This window comes from Malaclemys terrapin, chromosome 7 (genome assembly GCF_027887155.1).
Source record: "Malaclemys terrapin pileata isolate rMalTer1 chromosome 7, rMalTer1.hap1, whole genome shotgun sequence".
In the NCBI taxonomy this organism is placed as follows: domain Eukaryota; kingdom Metazoa; phylum Chordata; order Testudines; family Emydidae; genus Malaclemys; species Malaclemys terrapin.
The window spans coordinates 33755-59035 of record NC_071511.1 but is presented as its reverse complement, the minus strand read 5'-3'; the positions used below and the strand labels follow the sequence as shown (position 1 = coordinate 59035).

Here is a 25281-nt window from a genome sequence, read left to right as displayed (position 1 = left end):
TTTGCCTGAGGCTGAGCCACCATGTCCTGATACTTTGCAAAGTCTAGATTAGCATTTACAATCACTTAACAAGCAATTGGCAATCAATTACAACAGGAGGACAAATGCTAGTCCAGACAAAGCCTATGATAACAGGAGAACAAGTGAAATGACAACATCATTCATAAGACTCAAGAGACAGAAAATTGAGCAAAGGAAAGGTGAAGGGATTTTAAATTTTAAATTGACTCTGCACTTGTCCTTGTTGAACCTCATCAGGTTTCTTTTTGGCCCAATCCTCTAATTTGTCTAGGTCTCTCTATATCCTATCCCTACCCTCCAGTGTATCTACCACTCCTCCCAGTTTAGTGTCATCTGCAAACTTGCTGAGAGTGCAGTCCACGCCATCCTCCAGATCATTAACGAAGATATTGAACAAAACCGGCCCCAGGACCGACCCTTGGGGCACTCCGCTTGAAACCGGCTGCCAACTAGACATGGAGCTGTTGATCACTACCTGTTGAGCCCGACAATCTAGCCAGCTTTCTATCCACCTTATAGTCCATTCATCCAGCTCATACTTTTTTAACTTGCTGGCAAGAATATTGTGGGAGACCGTATCAAAAGCTTTGCTAAAGTCAAGGAATAACACATCCACTGCTTTCCCCTCAACCCCAGACCCAGTTATCTCCTCATAGAAGGCAATTAGGTTAGTCAGGCATAACTTGCCCTTGGTGAATCCATGCTGACTGTTCCTGATCACTTTCCTCTCCTCTAAGTGCTTCAGAATTGATTCCTTGAGGACCTGCTCCATGATTTTTCCAGGGACTGAGGTAAGGCTGACTGGTCTGTAGTTCCCTGGATCCTCCTTCTTCCCTTTTTTTAAAGATGGGCACTACATTAGCCTTTTTCCAGTCATCCGGGACCTCCCCCAATCACCATGAATTTTCAAAGATAATAGCCAATGGCTCTGCAATCACATCCGCCAACTCCTTTAGCACCCTCGGATGCAGCGCATCTGGCCCCATGGATTTGTGCTCATCCACCTGTCCTCTCATCATTTAATTATCTGTCATCTGTTTAGGCTCTAAACTCTTTGGGACTGGGAACAGTCTATAATTAGGCAGCTAAAGCATCAAGCACACTTTTGAGACACTATTTAAATAATCAGTAATAGAAGTGAGTCAGTAAGTTACCAAAAATATTTTAATTGCACCCTCAAGCTGTACACACACCTTGAATGGGTAATCACAAGATCATATTGCTGTAACCTTCATCCTTCCTTGGACATCCCATCCCTATTGTTTGTCACTTCCACTCACTGTACCCTATTTAAAATTTAGATAAAAATCTTCATGGTAGACATTTTTATTTGTTTGGTAAATTGCCCAGCAGAGTTTTGGGTATGGACAAATTGAAAAATCAATAGGATAAGTAATAAGCTTGAATGGGGGAGAATTATATGTGGAAGCCAAAGGGTATAAACACAAATAATTAAAAGTAAATAATAATAATAATAATGATAATTTGAACATGAGGAACAGTCTCTCAGAGTAAGCTCTACAGGATTGCAGAATAAACTAGAAAAGACTATGGCAGAAGAATCTACCAAAATGAAGTTGTGGAACTGTCATTGCTTGAGACATTTAAACTCGACTGTACAAATCACTAGAGGAAAAAAAAAAAATACTGCAAAAAGTAAGCCTGACCGGGGGGAAGGACTAAATGTTCAAATGTATTTTCCATTTCTATGAATTATGGAGAAAGCAAGATTAGAAACTGTTAATACAGATTTTTGACTAGCACTAACTCCCAGTGTTTAGGGTGCAAATGTAATTTTATTAACCTAGTAAATTATGTTTCTCTCCATTGGAAACTAATTTCCTTTCAATAAAAGGTATAGCACAGGAAGAGTAACAGCAAACACAGTGCAGGTTAGTGCAGTGCTGAAGATTGAATTTCTCTTGATTTGTGTTTCCAGTCTCCGCTCTGCACCACACAATTCTAGAATCACATCCTGCATGGCTAAGGCCTGGCCCTTTACCTCAGCTGAAGAGCCAAGGACCACTCTTTCCACAGGTCTAGAATGAACTGCATGTTTAACATTTTGTACCTCAGCAGTCATTTGTCCTAAATTTTCTTCCAGGGTGCTAAGCTGCTGTTGTAAACTCCCCATGCAGGAACTGACTTGTTTTGAGTAGTTTAGATGTTCTTTTAAAGAAACTAAAAGAGGGTCTATTTTTAATGATGCACTCATGCCTTCTGTCCCAGTCCCAGCTTCCAGCATGTTTCTCAGGGTGTCAATGAGGTCACTGAGATCCTTCTGTTGTATGTAGTGGCTGGACGCCTGTTCTTTGATGGCCTCCTGTAAGCTTATTGGTCCCTTCTGTGCTTCGAGAACTAAGGCTTTTAATTCTTGCAGCCTTACTCGGTTGATATACGTGGAACCAAAGACACCGATAATAGCTCCTAGTACAGAACCAATAATGGACCAGTTCTTCGTTTTTTCTGCTCTTGTTCTCTCTTTTTCATGGCTTTCCCTCACAGCTGCAGAGAAGAGAGAGAATTTTTCCCGCTCAGATTCCTCTGCACTTAAATAGGCAGTTCGGTACCTCTTCTCTTCCTGCAAAAAACACGACATATTGAAGAAGATGTGATGTGCAATTATAAAATCACATTGAAGTCTACATCTACAAATTAAATACTTGGTTTGGTGTATACATATGTTTTCCTCTATGCACAGAACTATAGTGTAATTTAATATACCTCAGCTGTGTCCTGGAATCATTTCTAGCTCAGAAATGTCTTATTTTATTGTCAGATTTCCTTAGTCAAATCTAGTTATAACAATCTGAGATGTAATTTCCAGTGAAAATTAAAGACTAAAAATGATGATCAAGAATTACACTTTAAGCTTTGCTGTGCAGAGATTTGTCACATATAGGTCTGTCCTTGGTATCCTCCTCTTCTCTCTTTACAATCTATCTGTGGATCATCTTATGTGCTCCCATTGCTTTAAATTACCATCTTTACACCGATGACTCACAAATCTACCTTTCCACTCTTGATGTCTGCCTCCATTCAGTCCTGCATCTCAGTCTGTTCCTCTGATGACACCTCCTGGATGTCTCACAAGCAATCTGAAAATAATGTGGCCAAACCTGCACTGCGCTTTCCTCCAAAATTCTCTCTCCTTACCTTCATTCTGTCAACACTGACACCATCATCTTTTCCTGTCAAATAATACCATAACCTGAGAGTCCTCTTCCAGTTCTCCCTCTCTCACACAAAACACCCAGGCTTGGTCTGTATCTTGACCAGAATATTTTGAGAGTCCATTCTCTTTTATTTTTTCTTCATTGCTAAAACTTGTCCAGGCCCTCATCTCCCAAATCTGGATTACTAAAATTGCCTCCTATCGGGCCTTCCATGATACATTGTCTGACTCAAACTGACCCATCTACATTACCTGACCCAATCAAAACACAGCTAATTGATCATCTTCCTTGATCTTCACTGACTACAATAACTTAATCTCCCTTTGAATCACTCCACTGGCTTCCCCTCTTCCATTATATCAAGTTCCAATGTTTTCTCCTCACCAGCAAGGCCTTCACAGCTCTGCCCCTGTGTACTTATCCACTGCTGTTCTCTTACTGCTTTACCCTGTAGCCCACTTACAATGCTAGCTTCAACCACCCATATGTTTGCTTCTCAAACAAGAATCTGCAAACTTTCTTCTACTCTGCTTCTTATACATAGATTCATAATTTTTAATCCCAGAAGGGACCATTATGATAATCTAGTCTGATATTCTGGTTAGCACAGGCCAGAGAACTTCAACAAAATAATTCTTACAGCAGATCTTTAAAAAAAACCATCCAATCTTGTTTTAAAAATTGTCCGTGATGGAGAATCCATCACGATCCTTGGTAAATTGTTCCATTAGTTAATTACTCTCGCCATTAAAAATGTATGCCTTATTTCTAGTCTGAATTTGTTTAGCTTTAATTTCCAGCCACTGGATCATGTTATAGCTTTCTCTGCTAGACTGAAGAGCCCATTATTAAATATTTGTTCCCTATGTATGTTCTTATAGACAATCAAGTCACGCCTTAACCTTCTCTTTGTTAAGATAAATAGATTAAGCTGCTTGAGTCTATCACTGTAAAGCATGTTTTCTAATCCTTTAATCGCTCTCATGACTCTCCTCTGAACGCTCTTCAATTTATCAACATCCTTCTTGAATTGTGGCCACCAGAACTGGACACAGTATTCCAGCAGTGGTCACACCAAAGCCACATACCGTGTAAAATAACCTTTCTATTCCTGCTTGAGATTCCCCCATTATGCATCCCAGGATCACATTAGCTCTTTTGGCCACAGCTTTGCACTGGGAGCTCATGTTCAGCTTATTAGCCACCATGAACCCCAAATCTTTTTAAGAGTCCCAGTTTACCACGATAGAGTCCTCCATTCTGTAAGTATGGCCTACATTCTTTAGTCCTAGACATATATTACATTTAGTCATATTAAAATGCATAATGTTTGCTTGTGCCCATTTTACCAAGTGATCCAGATCATTCTCAATCAGTGACCTGTCCTCTTCATTATCTGCCACTCCCACAATTTGTATGTAATCTGCAAACTTCATCAGCGATGATTTTATGTTTTCTTCCCATTTATTGATAAAGATGTTAAATAGTGTAGGGCCAAGAACCAGTCTCTGCAGGACCCCACTAGAACTAGACTCACTCAGTGACGATTCCCTGTTTACAGTTACATTTTGAGATCTTTCAGTTTGCCAGTTTTTAATCCACTTAATGTGTGCCATGTTAATTTATAAAGGAAGTATCATTATTCCATTTTACACATGGTGAAACTGAGTTGGAGAGGTGAACGGACTTGTCCAGTAGGCCAATGGCAGAGCTGGGAGTAGAATCCAGGTCTCCTAAGTCCCAGTCCAGTACTCTGTCTGCTAGGACACACTGCCTATTTGAGGCAATTTGGACCAATTTTTCAGAAGTGATGGGTATCCATGGCACCCACTAACTTCAGTTGCACTTCTGAATGCTCAACAATTCTAAAAACAAGGCTGACAGTTTGAAGCTGGGCACCCAATCATTGATACATCTAAAATTAGTGCATACTTATGCAACTTTGGCCCTTAATCTTTCTATGAGTCATTTCCCAGCTGACACTATAGGCTAGTAGATTAGAGTTAAATCTGGAAGTCAGGGGACTGGTTCCAACACCAACTGGCTATGATACCTTGGATGAGTCACTTGCTCTTCTGGAGCATGTGTTTCACTAAAACAGAGATAACAAGAACTGCAAACATTCTGGTTTAAGTGACTTGCCTAGCATGTCACAGGAAGTCTGCAGCAGATCCACACATACTGACGTGCAATTAACTGCCTTAGATACAAGATCATTCTTTCTTCTTACAGTCCCCTTCCTTATTCACTACACACCTTCCAACTTCGGCAGCAAATGAGGCAGGGGCTCTACAGACAACAGCTAGTCTCATTCAGTACACCACCCTGAATCATTCACTGAGCACTGTCCACTTTGAGCATAGCATGAAGAAGTGGACCTGTGAAAAAATTGTATGTGATCACCGAATCATAGGGTTAGAAGGGACCGCAAGTGTCATCTGGTCTAACCCCCTGCCAAGATGCAAGATCACATAATTAAAGTCTCTACCATAATGCACATGCACACGGGGTAAGAAGTAACCTTGATTATAATATTTCCTAACTTTTGAGTGCTCGGCTTTTCAACCTTAAGATTATTTTAAGATTGCGTGTGAGGTATGGGACCACACACTGAATGAAGATTCCCCGAGCACCATCCATTATGTGCACTGAATAAAGCAAGAGTCCAATGGAAAAATAGTATGTGATCATATAACTAAAGACTGCATCATTGTGCATATGCACAAGGGGGCAAATATAGGTTGGCAAAGACAAGGTTAAATATAGGATTTCCTAATATTTCAGTGACTTTGCAACCTAAATAACTTTTTAATTATAGCTTTTGTGTATATATAATTATATACACATATACACACACACAAACACAATATATATATATATATAATGTGTGTGTGTGTGTGTATATTTTTATATATATATAAAAATAAAATGTGTGTGTGTGTGTATGTATGTATGTATATAGATATATAAAAAAATCACACACAGGGCTATTAAAATCCTTCCAAGTCTAAATAAAGCTCTAATACCTATCCTATAAACTCCAAATGAAGTTACTAATTTAACCAGATTTCCATCTTGAAACTTGAGCATACTATGCATTTCTGATGCCTCAGCTTTTACAACTGTCTCCTAGATCCTCTCCATTCCATTAAAACTGTCCCCAATAAAGTAATTGTAATCACTGCCTGTGACCCAAGAACTTCTTAATGCCAATTGACAAGGAGATGCAGAGGGGTTACAAGCCTCACATGGGTCTACTGTATACATTTTAGTTCACCAGAGAGAGTATCATGTGAGGTCTGTGTCACTCTGGTCATCAAAATCATTGTAAAATGTATATACAAATACCAGGTAAGGAGTTATGTATACATACTGAACATATGTTCTTTAAAAGTCTGTAGGTACTGGTCACCAGCAAAGGTGAAAACTGGTTTTCTGTCAGATGATAGATGTTCATTCATCTATCTGTTCACAAGTAAACAGAGTATTGCTTCATTCAGAATGGGCTTCTTACCACCAGTCTGAGCTGAATGCAGATAAAGGATTGTGAGGCCTTCAGAGAAAAAAAAAAATCTAACAGGAAGAGAAAAGCAGGAGGGGGGAAACCCTATCTGGTGGGCACACTTCAAAAGTTTTCTTAACTAGGGTTACCATATCTAATAAATAAAAAAAGAGGACCCTCCACGGGCCCTGGCCCCGCCCATTTCCCCACCCCCTAGCCCCGCCCCAACTCCACCCCTTCCCCGCCCTAACTCCGCCCCCTCCTCCCTCCCACTCCCAGCCACGGGGAAAGGGCTGCCCCAGCGCTACCGGCTTCACGGTTTGCCGGGCAGCCCCCAGACCTTGCGCCCCCGGCCGGCGCTTCCCCAGCACAGCTGGAGCCTGGGAGGGGAAGCACCCAGCCGGGGGTGCAGGGTCTGGAGGCTGCCCGGCAAACCGTGAAGCTGGTAGCGCTCGGGCTTTGGGCAGCCCCCGTGCCTCCAGACCCTGCGCCCCCAGCTGGGCACTTCCCCTCCCGGGCTCCGGCGGCGCAGGGTCCGGAGGCACGGGGGCTGCCCGAAGCCGGTAGCGCTCGGGCAGCTCGGCTCTTAAACAGAGCCGAAGAGGAGCAGAGCCTCCAGCCGCGGTGGCTCTGCTCCTCCCCGACTCTTCGCTACCGGCTTTGGGCAGCCCCCGTGCCTCCAGACCCTGCGCCCCCAGCCGGGCACTTCCCCTCCCGGACATGTTCGGCTTTTTGGCAATTCCCCCCGGACGGGGGTTTGACTGCCGAAAAGCCAGACATGTCCGGGAAAAAGAGGACGTATGGTAACCCTATCTTAACTATATTTGGGGGCAGAGAAGATTCCCAAGCACCCTTCACTGAGAAAGTATAAAAATGAATAAGGGGTCTCAGCTAGCCTAGGTTGAAAACACTGAAGAGAACTATGGGTGAGATAAAACTCTGTTAGCCTGGGATATGTTTATAATGAAAACAAGAATAAGTTTATTGTCAAAGATTCTAGTAATAGTGAGTAAGAATATTGGGAACAAATGGTTACATATGAGACAAAATTTTAACACTTTCTAGAGACTAAATTTAACAGGTTAACTTCCTGTTTGCAGTGTTGTTGTAGCTGTATGGGTATGAGATATGAGAGAGAGAAAGTAGGGGAGCTAATATCTTTTATTGGACCAACTTCTGTTGGTGGAAGTTACAGGCTTTTGAGCTACACAGAGATCTTCAGGGAGATAGATACTTCCCTCCTATATGGGAGGGAACCGTTTCCTCCTTGGCTTGGTCAAAGACTGTAAAGCATAATATTAATGGGTATCCATAGCTCCTTATGTTGTGTTAATGCAGACAATTTACAACAAAATTAATCACAAGCGTGTCATTAGCTTCCAGAAAATACCTTACTTGATACACTTTTATAATACAGTAATATTGTATACAAGCAGTTGATTCAATTGCCTTTCATTTAGGATTCAGCCCCACAGTCTTTATAGACCAGAAAACTCTTGCAATGTATTCTTTTAAAAGTAAAACTCAGACCAAGCTACTCTCTCCTGCTGCAGGTTAGATGCCATGCTGTCTCCTCCCCCACTTGTTAGCTTGATATCTTTGTTTACCTAATTTGTAATTAGACTTTCTTTGTCTCTGCCTGATGACTGGGCTGGACAGAGAAGCAAATACATATTGCTTTGTCTAAGGCAGCCTGTGTTTATGCATTGCTTGCCAAACACATTTTAAGAATATAATTCTAGCACATATTTATAATTGTTTGTACATCCCTGGGCATGCACCATGCAAGAATATTAATGAGTGAGTTATTAATTTTCCAATGATATATTTACATGACAACTTTTAGATACACATTATAAGGATAGTGAGTTGGGGTACATTGAATTGGTCACTCCTTACCTGATACCAGTGAGTTCTTTCCCCTCTGGCACTGGGATGCTCTTAGGGTTGTAATTCCCCCATCAAATAAAGAGATGGAGAAGTGGAGCTGGGTTACATATGAACAAGGAGAAAGCTACAGAGATACCCACTTCCCTTGTCAGAGGATGGAGGGAAATGGAGGAAAGTGTGGAAAGCCTCCAACAGTATCTCCCCCCCGTCAAGATACTTCATTGATACCCTATGTTTTACCACATCAATTCACATTCTTTGGGTTGTCCTTTAAGAATCTTCACAGCTATACTTCTGTCTTCTTACATTTCCTCTTTTATGCACTATGCTTTGCGATTCAAGTCTCCTTGATACTCCCTTTGTCTTCTTCTCCATCCCCAACCCCACTAATCCCACGTCCCAGCAGCCAAGGCTGTGTAAAGGAGGACAGAAAGCCCCTTCCCAGCAGCCAGGGCAGAGAGGAGGATAAGAGGGAAAATAGGTTGAGCAGTGTCCATCTATGTGCCGGCAGATAGGAAAAGAGAGCAAACTTTGTCTTTAAATTGCCATGACATATTTCCAGCCCAAGTGATACAGATACTTTTAGATCTGGCAATTGACCTCCATCAGCACAAGCATAGACAAGCATCACACGAACAACCACAGCCTACAAAAATAAAGAAATACTACTCTTTACACAGATAAAGCAACTCTGTGGTTTTAGTATTATTAAGATTTATACATCTGTGTAATGGGGTGCAAAGATATGATCAGTAAATCAGAAGTTAACTTTCACCCAACTTCCCCTTCTCTTTACACAGGGGCTGAGAAGGGAAGACTATAAATATGGCTTGCTTGGGAGGCAGAGGCAAGAGAATACCTTCAAAAAGGGAGGGTTCCACCCCCAGGGCTAGAAAGACTTTGCTGAACCTCTTACCTGGGGAGTTTTATTGTTAACTTTCTGATTATATTACATTATTTTACTTTTTTTTTGCGGGGGTGGGAGGGGTTGTTACAAGCATGGAGTACAGCACTCTTTGCAATCTCACAGCACAGGAACTGGATGGGTCAGGAAAGCAACTACGGTGGATGGATACAGCTGAGTTAAGGGAAAGTGGGTGGGTCAGCTTTTGTGGCCTGCATCATGCGGGAGGTCAGACTAGATAATCATAATGGTTCCTTCTGACCTTAAAGTCTATGAGTCTATGAGACTTGGCTGACTATAAGTGTTTTTTCTCCTGTGTCATTCTATAATCTTGCAGTCCCTTTCATGCAGACTGTTAAAACACTTTAGTGGGTGTAGAGTTTCTCACATAAGGGCCTCCAGCTTCATATGTTGCCGTTTCCTCTCTGGAACCCAACATTTTCATACGATTCCACCAAACAAACAATAAGACTGTATCAAAAAACACTAACATCAGAAAAAGTCAGAGTTAAGATTGTCTGCACAATCTTAATTCTGCCCTCTTGTGTATACACATTATGACACAGTTTCTCAATTAATATCCTATACTTGTGATTACGCAATAGATTTGCAACCAGGAGTGCAGGTCTCATTTGAACAAATCTATGCTATGTCAGAACCCAAAGCACTGAACCTCTGTCTCTGCCTAGATTACCAAACCTTGAATCAAATCACAATCAGGAATCAATACTGCTGCCCTTAATTCCCAAGTTGCTAGATCACGTGGGGGCTGCCTGAACATTTACAAAGCTAGGCCTTCAGGGGCCTACAGCCTCATGTGTATTACAGTGGGAAATGAATGGAAAACAGCATTTAGGCTCTGTTATGGCCACTTCAAGTATTTAGTAATGCCATTTGGTCTAACAAACGCTTGGGGCATTTTCTAACATTTCTTCAGTAATGTGTTACAGGATATATTAAACAAATATGCTGTAGTCTCTCTCGACAATATATTAATTTTTTCTGACAACTTAGAGCAGCATAATTTCCATGTCATAACATCTTAGAAAGACTATGTCAATATGGCCTTCATGCTAAATTAGAAAAATTTGCTTTTAATCAAACCACTATAGGAGTTCCCGAGTTTTATCCTGTCTCCTGAAGAAATCAAGATGAATCCTTGCAAGGTACAGGTGTTTGCACTTGGGTCGTGCCTCAAAATGTACATGACCTGCAATGCTCTTTTTAGGCTTTTCCAACTTTTATCATCAGTTCATCCCAAACATCTCAAAGCAAATCACACCTCTCACAGCCCTACTCCAGAAGAATATTCAGTTCCATTGGCCTCATGAGGTCCAAACCGCTTTCAAACAATTAAGGCTAGCCTTTACTACTGCTCCTATACTGGTTCACCCAGACACCATGCAGTTGTTTGTTGTAGAAGCAGACACCTCCAGTATGGTGATTGAAGCAGTACTCTCACAAAGACAGGGGGCAGAGCAGATTTTACACCCTGTGCTTATTAGTCCCAGAAACTCAACCTTGCAGAGAAGAAATGTGAAATCCTGGACAAAGCACTTCTAGTAATCAAAAAAGCCTTCAAAGAATGGCATCATCCCCTCGAGGGGGTGTCTTTTTCATGGTTCAAATTCATTATCTCCTACCATCCTGGCAAAGACTTAGAAATGGCAAAGCTGCTACCTTATCCCAAAAGGGAGAATATTACACCAATCAAAAGGGTCTGAGCCAGGAAATATCTCACATACTTAAACCCCATAATTTTCTGAATGCTGCCACCCCACAGGATTTATTTTCTATAATCCATTCTGCCTCTGCTTTGAGAATACCTTCTGATGAGTTAGCCACACTAAACAAAGAACCACATGACACTCAGGAGAGAGTCATGTTTCTGAAGGGTCATATCTACGTTCCCCTTGGTCCCCTACATGTGGAGGCACTACAAGTGTGCCCTGACTTCCTGCTAGTGGAACATCTGGGGCACCTTAAAATCCCACGTTTGGTATCCTGTTTCTTCTGGTGGCTCCAAATATATTCTACAACATAGTTGTTTGTTGCTTCCTGCAACATGTGTGCTCCTGCCAAGACACCACATGGTAAACCCCAACAAGGGCTTCAGCAACTATTGCATTAGATTTTATTATAGAACTGCCAGGGTCCAGTGGGTTTACAATCATCCTCAGAGTTGCAGACCACCCTACAAAAATGGCCCATTTTGTTCCCTGTATCCAAAGAAACAGTCCAGCTATGGATAACCCATGTTTGTCCATATCCATGGTCTCCCAAATAATGTTATCTCTGATTGAGGGATGCAATTCATCTTTTGGTTCTGGTGGGAGGCACTGCAAATTCTGGGGGTCCATATATGCCTCTCCTCTGCATAACATCCTCAGACCAATGGTCAAACAGAGTAAGTAAACAAAATCTTGGAACAGTATCTATGATGCTACACCAACTACCATTTGGATGATTGGTCCTCACTATTACCATACGCAGAACATGCTTCCACAGGTCAGAGCCCTTTCTTCGCAAACTACAAGTTCCACCCAAAATTACCTGTATCCTCATCCAATCCAGCAGCATCAGATTGGATTCAACAGATCCATCAGACTCAGGAGAGACTGAAGGGCCATCTTGAAAAAACACAACTGGATTATAAAAGGCATGCAGACCAGCACAGTCAACCAAGTCCCCCTTATTCAGTATGGGATAAGGTATAGCTCTCAACAAAACATCTTTGTACAGACAGACCTTCCTGCAAACTAGATTCCTAGTTCCTGGGTCCCTATCGAATCTGATGACAAATCAACCCAGTCACCTTTGAGCTCCACCTGCCTCAACGCTCAGGATCCATCTGCTTTTCCATGTTTCGATGCGAAAACATATACAGAAAACCCCTTCCCTCAGTGGGAGCAACCACTTCCTCCGATGGTATGCGTGCAAGGCCATGAAGAGTACATCATTGATGATGTCCTCGATTCCAAGTTTAAGTAGGACAAACTCTGGTACCTATTCAACTGGGAAGGGTATGGCCCAAAGGCGCGTACGTGGGAACTGGCAGAAAACATTCATGCCTCTACTCAAGGTGTTCCACAAAAACCACGGAGAAACCCGGTCCAGCACCCCCCCAGGATACCCCTAAGGGAGAGGGTACTGTCATGACCCCATGGGTCTTGAACCTGGGTCTGCTGGGTTCCCAGTTGGCTGTCAGCTCCCTGCTCCCACCCAGCAGCTCACTACTAACTGATTGAGCAAAGAGATGATGAAACCTGAAGCTACATCGGGAGACTCCTCTGGGTCCTGATTGTAGGAACACCAGGACCTCTGACTGGATTTAAATAGGAAGCCTGACCAAAGAGAGGCTCAGGAAGTTGTCTCCACAACTGGGCTCTACCTGGCTGCTATATCAGACCCTGCCTTCTCACCTCACTCCTGAATCCTGTTTCCCTCCTTTGCTCTTTGTTCCTGCTTTCCTGATCTGTTCCTGGTTCCTTACCTCTGGTCTCCAACTCTGGCTCCAACCCTTGGTTTGATTCCCCAAATCTGATTCTGGCTCTGACCCTGATTCCAATCCTTGACCTGATGCCCAACTCCAACTTCTGCTCCAACCACTAGAGCTGGCCACCTACATCCTGGCCCCAACAAGTGCATGTAAATGCCATGATCTTCAATTACTTATCTAGACATCTCCAGAACACGAGACACTTCCAGAAAACTGTTTCACACACCTTAGGATAGTGGTTCTCAAACTTTTGTACTGGTGACCCCTTTCACATAGCAAGCCTCTGAGTGCTACCCCCCTAATAAATTAAAAACACTTTTTTATATATTTAACACCATTATAAATACTGGAGGAAAAGCGGGATTTGGGGTGGAGGCTGACAGCTTGCGACCTCCCAGGTAATAATCTGGCGACCCCCTGAGGGCCCCCAACCCCCAGTTTGAGAACCCCTGCCTTAGGAGGTCCACTAGAGCAATGTTTCTCTAATGCGGCCGCCAGGGGCTTTTTGTACAGCCACGACAGCCTCCTGGGTGGTGATGGGTGGGGGGCAAAGCATCAGCCCCTCCCACTTCCTTCTTTTTGCTCCTGAATACGCTGCCCTGCACTGCCTCTGGAGAGAGGTGGGGCACAATGCTGCAGAAGCAAGGTGAGTTCTTGACCCACATCGGGGGGAGCAGGTTTGAGCAGCAGGCTCCAGCGGTGGGACCTAAGGAACCTGGCTGTGTGGCCCCGGGCTCTGACCGTGGGGCAGCGGGTGCTGACCCCCCTGGCTCTGGCTACGCAGCCCTGGCCTCCAGCTCTAGGCTGAGTGCAGCCCAGAATTAAGCTACTTCACAGATCTTGCCTTAACTGTCTATCCCACTAATTTGTTGATTAAGGAGATAGGTAGTAAACAATCTCACAACATAAAAGACGATTAACTATCAGACCATTAAGACTGTGTGTGTGTGAATGCATTCACTGAGGAGGAAAATGTGTACAGTGACAAGGATAGGGTCAGTACTGCAGCAGCATCCAGTATGATGCCACATGGTACACATGCAGAAAATAGGGATGTAAAAGTTAAAATATCAGGGGGTAGCCGTGTTAGTCTGTATCTACAAAAACAACAAGGAGTCTGGTGGCACCTTAAAGACTAACAGATTTATTTGGGCATAAGCTTTCGTGAGTAAAAACCTCACATCTTCGGATGCATAGAGTGAAAGATGTGAGGTTTTTACTCACGAAAGCTTATGCCCAAATACATCTGTTAGTCTTTAAGGTGCCACCAGACTCCTTGTTGTTAAAGTTAAAATACTTACTCAGCAGACACTTTGGTCTTAATGGATGAGACATAAACTTGGAAATCATGAGACTGGTTCTGATATCAACTTCCTGTGAAACCCTCTATGAGTCACTCTCTCAGAGCCTCTACTTCACCACTTGTACAATGGGGATAACAACAAACTATATCTTAGCCTTGACCTAGACTAGGGTGAACAGATGACAGAGGTCAAATATTGGGATGCGGGGGGGGAACGGAGCAAAAAAAAAAAAAAAAAAAAAACACAAGCAGGCAGCGCAGCAAAACAAAACAAAAAAAACTGCCGGAGCACAGGAAAAACTGAGAACCCACCGGCAGCTCCACACCCCGCCCCCCCACCAGCTTGCCTCTGCTCCGTCTCCACCTCCCCCCTCGGGGAGGGAGGGGGGCAGCACGCAGAGGGACCTGCCAGGGGGCCAGGTGAGTCCCAGGCAGTGCTAGCTTTACCTGGAGTGGCTCCCAGGGAGCATCCAGCAGGCCGGTCCTGTCCCTCTGGCTCCTAAGGTTGGTCGGGTCGGGGGGGGGGGGGGGGGGCGGCGCTCGCTGCCGGCGCCTACAAGCCCCCCCGCCTCTGCAGCACACAGTGGAGACCTCCTCGCCGTCTCTGTGCGTGCCTGGGGAGTGGGGCCGCAGCACTCTGCAGGCTCTTGCTGGCCGGCCGGCAGGCAAGCAGGCGCTGGGAGTTCAGCTGAGCTGCCTCAGGGCCCAGGAAGAAGAGGTGAGCGGCGCAGGCAGTGCCGGCTTGCGTCCTCCACCAGACGGTCCCCCGATATCAGGACAAAGTGCGTCCCGACCAATGTAAGGTCAGGACGCGGGACAAGTCCCCTAAAATCGGGACTGTCCCAATAAAATCGGGACGTCTGGTCACCCTAACCTAGACAGTGGTGACAGCTTTAGCCCTATGTAATGTATGCAGTCACATGAGGCCCTGTTCTTCCAGGGGTCTCATAACACACTGACCTGACCCATCAGCTAGAGTGCTATCCTTGATTCTTTCTCTTGTCCTTTCGAACTCTGGTGCCAGAATTAGTGGAAGCCCTTCTCACATCATTGCTTGGAAAGCTGCATGTCAGCTCCACCTAGTGGCATTCCGATCCAAGTAGAAGTGCCACTTATTTTTGAGTCTGCACAGCCTTTAATAAGGTTAAGGAGTTCTGCAATCAGACAGGCGGCAGCAGGTGTGGTTATCCTGGACACCCAGGTGGGAATGGACAACATCGTAAGTGGGGAGGAAGATGCATGGGGCCATGCAGATATTATTTTACCTAGAGCCAGTCCTGTCAAGCAGATTAGCTGCTCATGAACTAAATTTTGCCTTTAAAAATGTATTCAATTCTAGACTTTCTTATTGAATTCCAGTTTTACAGGGAACACTGTCCCAACTACCCCTGCCTCCTTAGGCAGACAATTTATTCTCAATGTTCACTTAATCTTGGGTTTTCTTCCACAGCTTTACCAGCATATTCCAACCCTAACCTATATTATCCATTTCTCTAATGTGTAGTGTACCAAATTCATCCCAAGTCAATGGCACTAGAGATTAATTTAGGTTTCAGTTTTAGAAATAGGATTGGCTATTTGCAATAATGATCAGTAGAGGTAAAAACAAGGGACCCACTGTCCCCAAGCTCCAACTCTTGGCATATCCCTTACCTGCAGCAATCTGTGTTCCAGGGTAGCCAGTTCTAAGTACTGGGTGTCTTCCCGGGATACTCGATCCAAACGATCGCGAACTTCCTTCAGTTTGATTTGATGGGCTTCTATGCTCTCACGAGCTTCTCGTACGATCCCTCGAGCTACCATAAACACTTTTTCAGCCTGAAAAGAGGGAATGCAAACAAGTTCCTCTTTATCACTGAAACAACAAGGAGTCTGGTGGCACCTTAAAGACTAACAGATTTATTTGGGCATAAGCTTTCGTGAGTAAAAACCTCACTTCTTCGGATGCAACTTTATCACTGAGTAGGTCTAAATTGCTGACTTCATGGATGTGAATTTGGAGAAGGGAGATTTCTCAGTTAATAAAGTCCAGAAGACAAGCTACTAGGCTTGACCACATTCATAATATTAATTCATTCCTCAGTTCATTTTCAGCAAAGATATATAGTTGTTCTTTTTCCGAAGTTCAGTGAAGGAATCTCCTTTCTACTGGCAAACTGAGTACTGTATCTGCAGTCTTTGTGACCCAGAGACCTCGGTGTCAACTAGCAGGGGGTACAGGGATGAATAAGGTTTACAGTAGGGCTGTCACATGATTTAAAAAATTAATTGCACGAATACAATACAGTGCTCACTTTATTTTTTATTATAAATATTTGCACTGTAAAAATAAAAGAAATAGCATTTTTCAAGTTTCAGAGTAGCAGCCATGTTAGTCTGTATCTGCAAAAAGAACAAGAGTACTTGTGGCACCTTAGAGACTAACAAATTTATTTGAGCATAAACTTTTGTGGGCTACAGCCCACTTCTTCGGATGCATAGAATGGAACATATATAGCGGAGATATATATACACATAGAGAGAGCATGAAAAGGTGGGAGTTGTCTTACCAACTCTGAGAGGCCAATTAAGTAAGAGAAAGAACACTTGAAGTGATAATCAAGATAGCCCAGTACAGACAGTTTGTAAGAAGTGTGAGAATACTTACATAGGGAGATAGATTCAATGTTTGTAATGGCTCAGCGATTCCCAGTCTCTCTTCAAGCCTAAGTTGATTGTATCTACTTTGCATATCAATTCAAGTTCAGCAGTTTCCGTTGGAGTCTGTTTTTGAAGCTTTTCTGTTGCAAAATTGCCACCCTCAGGTCTGTAACTGAGTGACCAGACAGGTTAAAGTGTTCTCCTACTGGTTTTTGAATGTTATGATTCCTGATGTCAGATTTGTGTCCATTAATTCTTTTGCGTAGAGACTGTCCGGTCTGGCCAATGTACATGGCAGAGGGGCATTGCTGGCACATGATGGCATATATCACATTATGATATATGCCATCATGTGCCAGCAGTGCCCCTCTGCCGTGTACATTGGCAAAACCACAGTCTCTACGCAAAAGAATTAATGGACACAAATCTGACATCAGGAATCATAACAAAAATAACTGCATTCAAAAATAAAACAATGTAAAACTTTAGAGCCTACAAGTCCACTCAGTTCTACTTCTTGTTCATCCAATTGCTCAGACAAACAAGTTTGTTTACATTTGCAGGAGATAATGCTGCCCGCTTCTTGTTCACAAAGTCACCTGAAAGTGAGAACAGGTGTTTGCATGGCACTGTTGTGTGATGAAGTGTTCATAATGTTTTCTCTGAATACTGTGTGGGTGCCTCAGTTTCCCCTATGCAGTTCTTAAGTATCTAGGTGGTGGGAGAAGGGGGTGTGATTGTTGCAGAGCCCTAGAGGGCAGATGTGATGCTGGCTGGACAGAAAATGGCCAACACTCTGTCTCCTGGCAACTAATGACCTGGGCCCCTCCTCTCCAAAGGTGCCAGCTGAAGGTGTTGGAGAACAAAGAGATCAGGTGATTTCCTGGCTCGGGAAAGAGACAAAGTCCAAAGGAGGAGGGGCTGGAGAGTTTTTCAGTTTGGGGCTGGCTGGGGACGTGGAGTGAGTGCAGACGTGGGTGTCTGGCTCACTGCCCCCCAAAAATGGACCCGGCTGAGGGGTCCTGTTCTCTGTACCTACAAGCTCTGTTTTAGACTGTGTTCCTGTCATCTAATAAACCTCTGTTTTACTGGCTGGTTAAGCATCATGTCTGACTGCAAAGTTGGGGTGCAGGACCCTCTGGCTTCCCCAGGACCCCGCCTGGGCAGACTCGCTGTGGGAAGTGCACAGAGGGGCAGAGGATGCTGAATGCTCCACGGTCAGACCCAGGAAGGTGAAGCCGTGTGAGCTTCTTGCCCTGAAGACAGTCTGCTCACAGAGAGGAGACTTCACCAGAGTCCTGACTGGCTTTGTAGGGAGCAGTTCCAGAGCATCGCCTGGGGACTCCATGACATGTTGTAGCTAGCGTTGTGAGATATTTACGTGCCAGATGCGCTAAAGATTCATATGTCCCTTCATGCTTCAATCACCATTCCAGAGGACATGCGTCCATATTGATGACGTGTTCTGCTCGATAATGATCCAAAGCAGTGCAGACCGATGCATGTTCATTTTCATTATCTGAGTCAGATGCCACCAGCAGAAGGTTGATTTTCAATTTTGGTGGTTCAGGTTCTGTAGTTTCCGCATCAGTGTGTTGCTCTTTTAAGACTTCTGAAAGCATGCGCCACACCCCGTCCCTCTCAGATTTTGGAAGGCACTTCAGACTCTTAAATCTTTGGTCGAGTGCTGTAGCTATCTTTAGAAATCTCACATTGGTACCCTCTTTGCGTGTTGCCATATCTGCAGTGAAAGTGTTCTTAAAATGAACAACATGCTGGGTCATCATCCGAGACTGCTATAACATGAAATATATGGTAGAATGCGGGTAAAACATAGAGGCAGGAGACATATATTTTCCCCAAAGGAGTTCAGTCACAAATTTAATTAACGCATTATTTTTTTAACAAGAGTCATCAGCATGGAAGCATGTCCTCTGGAATGGTAGCCAAAGCATGCAGGGCCATACGAATGTTTAGCATATCTGGCACGTAAATACCTTGCAATGCCGGTTACAAAAGTCCCATGCAAACGTCTGTTCTCGCTTTCAAGTGACATTGTTAATAAGAAGTAGGCAGCATTATCTCCTGTAAATGTAAATAAACTTGTTTCTCTTGGCAATTGGCTGCACAAGAAGTAGGACTGAATGGACTTGTAGGCTCTAAAGTTTTACATTGTTTTGTTTTTGAGTGCAGTTATGTAACAAACAAACCAAAACAAAAAAAATCTACATTTGTAAGTTGCACTTTCCCGATAAAGAGATTGCACTATGGTACTTGTAGGAGGTGAACTGAAAAATACTATTTCTTTTATCATTTTTACAGTGCAAATATTTGTAATAAAAATAATATAAAGTGTACACTTTGTATTCTGTATTGTAAGTGAAATAAATATATTTGAAAATGTAGAAAAACATCCAAAATAGTTAATAAATTTCAATTGATATTCTATTGTTTAAAAGTGTGATTAAAACTGCGATTAATTTTTTTAATTGCAATTATTTTTTTTGAGTTAATCACTTGAGTCCTAGCTCACAGGAATCCCCTAGATCTGGTATCTACATAGTAGCTCACCAAAGAGGGTCATGTGAGGTCTTTACTGAAAGCCTGTGTCACACTCGTCTTCATAATAATTGTGAAAGTACTGATAACATGTAAGGAGTTACATGTATATACTGAAAACTATGCTCTTAAGGTCTATGTCTTTGGTCTGGTCACCAGAAGGTGAGAAAACAGGTTTCTTCAGGCAAGAGACGTTTATCTATATGTCTGATTACATGGAAATTGAGTATTGGTTCACAATGGGCATCCATTTACATTCTGAGAGGGAATTTACGGAAGAAATAAACCAGCAGGGGGAAAAGTCCTGTTTACAAGTGAAGACCATGGATTTTTGAACTAGTATAACTGTAACTATAGGTACAGAGCTACACTCTGAATATTTTGCTGAGGTGACAAGCTGAGAGCATGGCAGCCTATCTGGCTGAAAAACGCTGGTGGGCATTAGTAGGTTCTAGAATGAGTGTTATGATTTTATTTTATATATAATCCTTTATTTCCAATACTTCTATCTACTTGTTATTATTTGAATCTTTGCTCAGCATTAAATAAACTTCTTGTTGTCATTAAAAACGTATTTAAGGACTGTGTATTGAGCAGAGTGGTGATCCTGAGGTGAAACTAGGAAGTTGGTGTGTACTATTCTTTTGGAAGTAGGTATCTGTTAATTCTGGAAGCATCCAGTGGAACAGAGGCTGGGCACTCCAGAGGGATACGTGGAAGACTCAGGGTTTGGAGTGTACCTATCATTAACCTGTAAAGAAACAGCAGGGCCTGCGGAGCCCTGGAAGGCAGTGTTTGTGTAACCACAGGCTGGTGATATTGGGGAACTGAACCACAGCAAGGATAGACAACACTTCCTCATGCTAAAGGCAGGTGTTGGTGAGAAGCCTCCCAACCCTGGGTGCCCCAGAGAAGTGTAACAGTTTTCCTTTATATTTCAAAGCTAGAACTTATGTTTTAACAAGACAACTGATCACTTCTAGCCTTCCACATTGTCTCTGTATGTTAACAATGCAAAGTATTACCTCTGTCACTTTTCCTTGAGCATCTCGAACTTCATTAAGACCAACAAACTCTTCATATCTATCCCACCAACTTTTGACTGTTGTAGAGATTCTTTTGAGCGAGTTTCTTCCCAAAACTTTCCCTACTTCTGTCATCCGATGAAAAAGTGTCATGGCCATTTCCACTGCAGTCTTAGTCTCAGGCCTCTTAGGTACTGGTGAGCAGTAAGTCCTCAGTACATGTAAATTCATTCTTTGGCTCCTCGGTATAAACGAATGGCGATATTGCATGCCATACCACACTGAGGATATGGTACCATTACACCTCATGAGATCTAAATCTTGAATCCAATCACTGATTAACACCACTGCAAGGATAAAGAAGCAAAGAAGAGTCACCAAATGAAAAGGAAATGAATACATACCTCTTAAATCTAACTTACATAAGGCTGTAAAAAGATTCATATGTGCTTGTTAAAAATCAATAAATTAACACTAATGATGGCTCCTTAACCATTACTTACCTAGGCTGCACTAGGATACTTTCCATGGTTTTCATCAAAATGTTTATGTATGGCAGTTCTGCCATATATTCTTGCCTTTCTGCTATTCATAAATATTGCCATGATGCCTCCCGATTACTAATTCACTCAAGGGACCTTGAGTAGTGGACTTTTGCAGAACTGGAAGCAATAGCAACTGCCACAAAGAAGCATAGCACTCAAGCACAGAAGTAATTTACCTATGGATCTGTTTACTATACACTTCCACACTTGAGCTTAGCACTATTCCATTCCTGCTATTGATCCTGGGAGGAGGTGAGGGGAAGCAGAGGGAAAAAGGGAAAGACAAAAAAAGATCAGTGAAGGGGGGGGGGGGGAAAGACACCTTCCCCCAAGAGAAATTAAATACTGGGGTGGAGAAAGACAAATACACAAGGGGCAGAGGTAAAACAGTGGGAGTGCCAAATTTAGTATTCAACATAATTTTTCCACATGTGAGTATCTGGAAAACTAAAATCTAGACATGAACCACCAAGATCATCAAAGTAGCTAGTAATGGCTCCACAGAAAGGGTTGCTTTCTGAAATAGGCTAGAAAGGTGTATACATTGTTCCCCACTCCCCCTTCAAAAGTAGATACCCTATTAGTGTGAAATTTCAGTATTAATTTCTATGCCTTTTGAATTTTTGTTTGGCTTCACTTTACAATTTTTAATTGGAAATCTTTTAAATTGGACTTTGGCTGAAATTTATCCATAGCCATTTTAGTTTTCATTGTTGACAGAAATCTTACAAAAACATTGACTCTCTACAGAAAACTTGGTAGCAAGTTGGGTCCCAAGTAGATCTGGTGCAACAGGTAGTTAAATAGGATTTAGGATTCCTTGCTGATTGATGAGGCTGGGTGTGTATAGATAAAACCATCTCAATCAGAAGCTGCACTTTTTTTTTTTTGGTCAGATTTTATCCTACAATGGAGAAGCAGTCATGTAGAACTGCTTAACAATAAAACATTCTCATCAGCAGCTGCACTTCCATCCACCACAGGACTGCCCCCGGTTAAGCTTTTTTTTTTTAAACCCTAGGAAATTAATACAAGCTTTTTGCATGGGACTGCTGATAAACTGCCACACAAACACACCTCGTTTAATTAACTTAGAGTTAAGATTTTTTCAAATATATTTCCTCACACCAGTGCAAACACTAACTAGAGGGTCACAAGTTTCATTGCTCAAGTAGACTGTGCTCTGTGTTATCCAGTTTAAGTGAAAACAGAGGGCTGGACTGGCTCAAGTGGAGGCAAGGGCTCACCTGTCCATCCACTGTATTGTGATGCAAAATAACCACTGAAGGCAGTGAGTTCAATGAATGTAGAAGACACCTTGCTACAATGTTGACAGCCTGTGGAAAGCTGATCACCCGTTCATTATAACGAAGGCTAAGATTTTGTCATGGTTATTTTTAGTAAAAGTCGTGGACAGGTCACAGGCAATAAACAAAAATTCATGGAGCCCATGACCTGTCCATGACCTTTACTAAAAATAAGCGTACAAGCTGTGTGACAGGGGCGCACAGCCCCAGCTGCAGCCCCCGCCACAAGCCGTGAGGCAGGGGAGTATAGCCCCAGCTCCAGCTGCTGACAGCCTAAGCTGAAGAAATCACAAAGGTCCGGTAAAGTCACGGAATCCATGACTGCCATGACCTCCGTGACTAAATCGTAGCCTTAACTATAACCAAACCATTGGCCAAGAATTCTGTACACAGAATTCTGTACACATACTACAGGGTATACTCTAGCAATCCGCTGTTCTTTAACCAAAGTTAGAGTACATAGTTCAGGAGGCTGTGGGCAGGATCCATGTTACTTTCAGCAGAAAAAAATATTTAATTGCATTTCTATACTTTCTATGTCAGTTACAAGTGTCATCAGTTACAACAGCCCCTATCAATCTCTCATCACAATTGTCACATTCATTCCATGTTAGAGATTTTTGATGCTTATCAAAGAGAGAACAATCATCATCTTGATTACGTCTGTCTACTTCAGGGTGGATTTGATTTAAAATCATGATTTAAATCATTAGTCAGGAAGACTCGATTTAATCATGTATTTCTACATAAAAATGCATTCTTGTTGGTTGTTATAACCTTAATACATATTCTTCACAACTCAGAGATAGATGTAGGTTTCATTTTTAGAAGGTACACACTATACATTTTTAAAGAGATTTATTTTGAAAACTTTTCAGATTAGTTTTACAGCTATATCAGAAAATGAATGATTGTTTGGTTATTTCATTTACCAAAGGTAACTGAAGCAGATATTTATGAAGTCATTGGGAGGTGAACTACCTCCAATTCAACAGGTTAATCATTAATATTTGGAGGATTTCTTGCCATGCTGTATTAGGAGGAGAACATCACCAGATAGACATTTAAATTGTTTAACTAAAAGAACAACAACATTATGTATTCTGGATGTTTTTCTTCAACAGTAAACATATAAAATATTTTAACAGAACAAGCATATGAATTTTTGAATTTAGTTAAACATTCAAGTTTTTTAAAATCAGGTTTGTTTTTTGTTAAAATTGTTTTTACCTAAAATAGTTAAATGAAATATTTAAAAAAACAACAACAAAAATTAAAGGGACTGGGTCAGCCAGATCAACTTAAAATATTGGCTTCTGCAGCTAACTCAGTTGTCTTCACCTTCATTTTCCTGTTTGTTCATAATCTGGAAAAGAAAAACAAGCTTTCCTGCTTTTTCAGGTCCCAAACGATTTCTCAATTTGGAATGAATTAGTCCAAAGGAAGAAAATATTCTTTCTACACCAGCAGAAGAAGTTACTGCTGTTAAAAGTGAGATTATCACTTCAACAGTCTCTGAAACCAAGTGCTTAAGTGATGTCCACCAGTTCACTGGTGTGACTTGCTTTAAAACATCATCAGCAAACATATATTTCTTGAATGGTTCACCCTTAGCTCTGAAGTTTATTATAGTTGGCATTATGGAGGGATGATTCAAGGTTTTTAAGGTCAGGCTTGACAAAGCCCTGGCTGGGATGATTTAGTTGGGAATTGGTCCTACTTTGAGCAGGGGGTTGGACTAGATGACCTCCTGAGGTCCCTTCCAACCCTGATATTCTATGATTCTATGGATGGCCACGTCATAGCCAACTCTCTTTTTTCAGCAGTTAAGGTTTGACCCTGGTACCGAGTATTGAGAATATTTGCAAGAAAATGAGCTAGAGATAGTGCTTGTCCCATTCATTTTTTAATGCTTGTAATTTAACTCCATCATTGCATATTTCTCTTTTTAAGATCTCACTTAGTTCCTTCCAAATTTCAACAGCATCAGCAATAAAACAGCTATTTCCCTGCATTTTGTTCAAGGCCACAGAAACAGGCTTCAGGGTACTTAGCATGCGTTCAACATTTCTCTTAAACCCAATGTGGAGAACTTTGGCTATGACAGTGCCATCTATTTTTTCACAATTTTGTTCACAAACTGTCATCAGATTAGGCCAGTTCTTGATACAGTGCTCAAAACAGCCCACTACTGAGTTCCATCACACATCTTGTGGGAGTGTTAGCTTGGTTCCTCCCCCTTTTTTCAGAGCAGCTGCTGCAAAGTGGTTGTTATGAAAGTATTTTGCAATTTCAGTATTAGCCTTTATTTCTGGAACACTGAAGTCTTTGGCTAGGAGGTGCATCAAATGAGAACTGCAACTGTATGTTATTAGCTTGGAACTCTCTTCACTCTCTTCTAAATTTCTTCTCATCTTGGATACATTCGCTGCATTGTCTGTGACCAAGCTGCGTACTAGATATTTGAATTTTTTTTCAGTTTGTTATAGCTTTTACTGCTACTTCTTTTAAGTATTCTGTTGTGTGTGCATTTTCTGATGTATCAATTGTTTCTGTAAGGAAGACATTCCCTTCTTCTGTTGTCACACAAGCACATACAACAGGATCATTGTGGTCACTGCTCCGCCCATCAAGACTCAGGTTAACAATTTCACCCTCTAGACCTTTTGCACACTGCTCAATTTCTCTTTCATACACTTTAACCAGCAATTTGCCTGCAACATCTGCTCTGTTGGGTGGACTGTATCCTGCTCTTAATGACTGAACCATGTTAATGAAGTGTGGGTTCTCAACCACGTGGAAAGGAAAGTTTGTTGCATAAACAAACTGGGCATTTTTTTCATCAATTACCTCTTTTTGTAATCTGATGGTTCTTATCACAAACTTATCTATGGTTGTTTCTGGATGAGG

General features: G+C 42.3%; 1 protein-coding gene across 2 annotated transcripts in view; it reads right to left on the bottom strand.

The window, feature by feature from the left end:
• Positions 1–1167: 1167 nt before the first annotated feature.
• CCDC51 (coiled-coil domain containing 51) overlaps positions 1168–25281 on the bottom strand; it is a 30845-nt gene continuing 6731 nt past the window's right edge. Inside the window, exons 2-4 of one of the 2 annotated variants that reach the window (XM_054035548.1) lie at positions 20520–20866; positions 15949–16113; positions 1168–2602 (exon numbers count right to left, since the gene is read on the bottom strand). In XM_054035548.1, coding sequence (XP_053891523.1) covers positions 1856–2602; positions 15949–16113; positions 20520–20828 — 1221 coding nt within the window. In that variant the 5' untranslated portion in view covers positions 20829–20866 and the 3' untranslated portion in view covers positions 1168–1855. Of the gene's footprint in view, positions 2603–15948; positions 16114–16942; positions 17122–20519; positions 20867–25281 lie in introns of those variants that run through there. The other variant, XM_054035549.1, reaches the window with a different exon arrangement.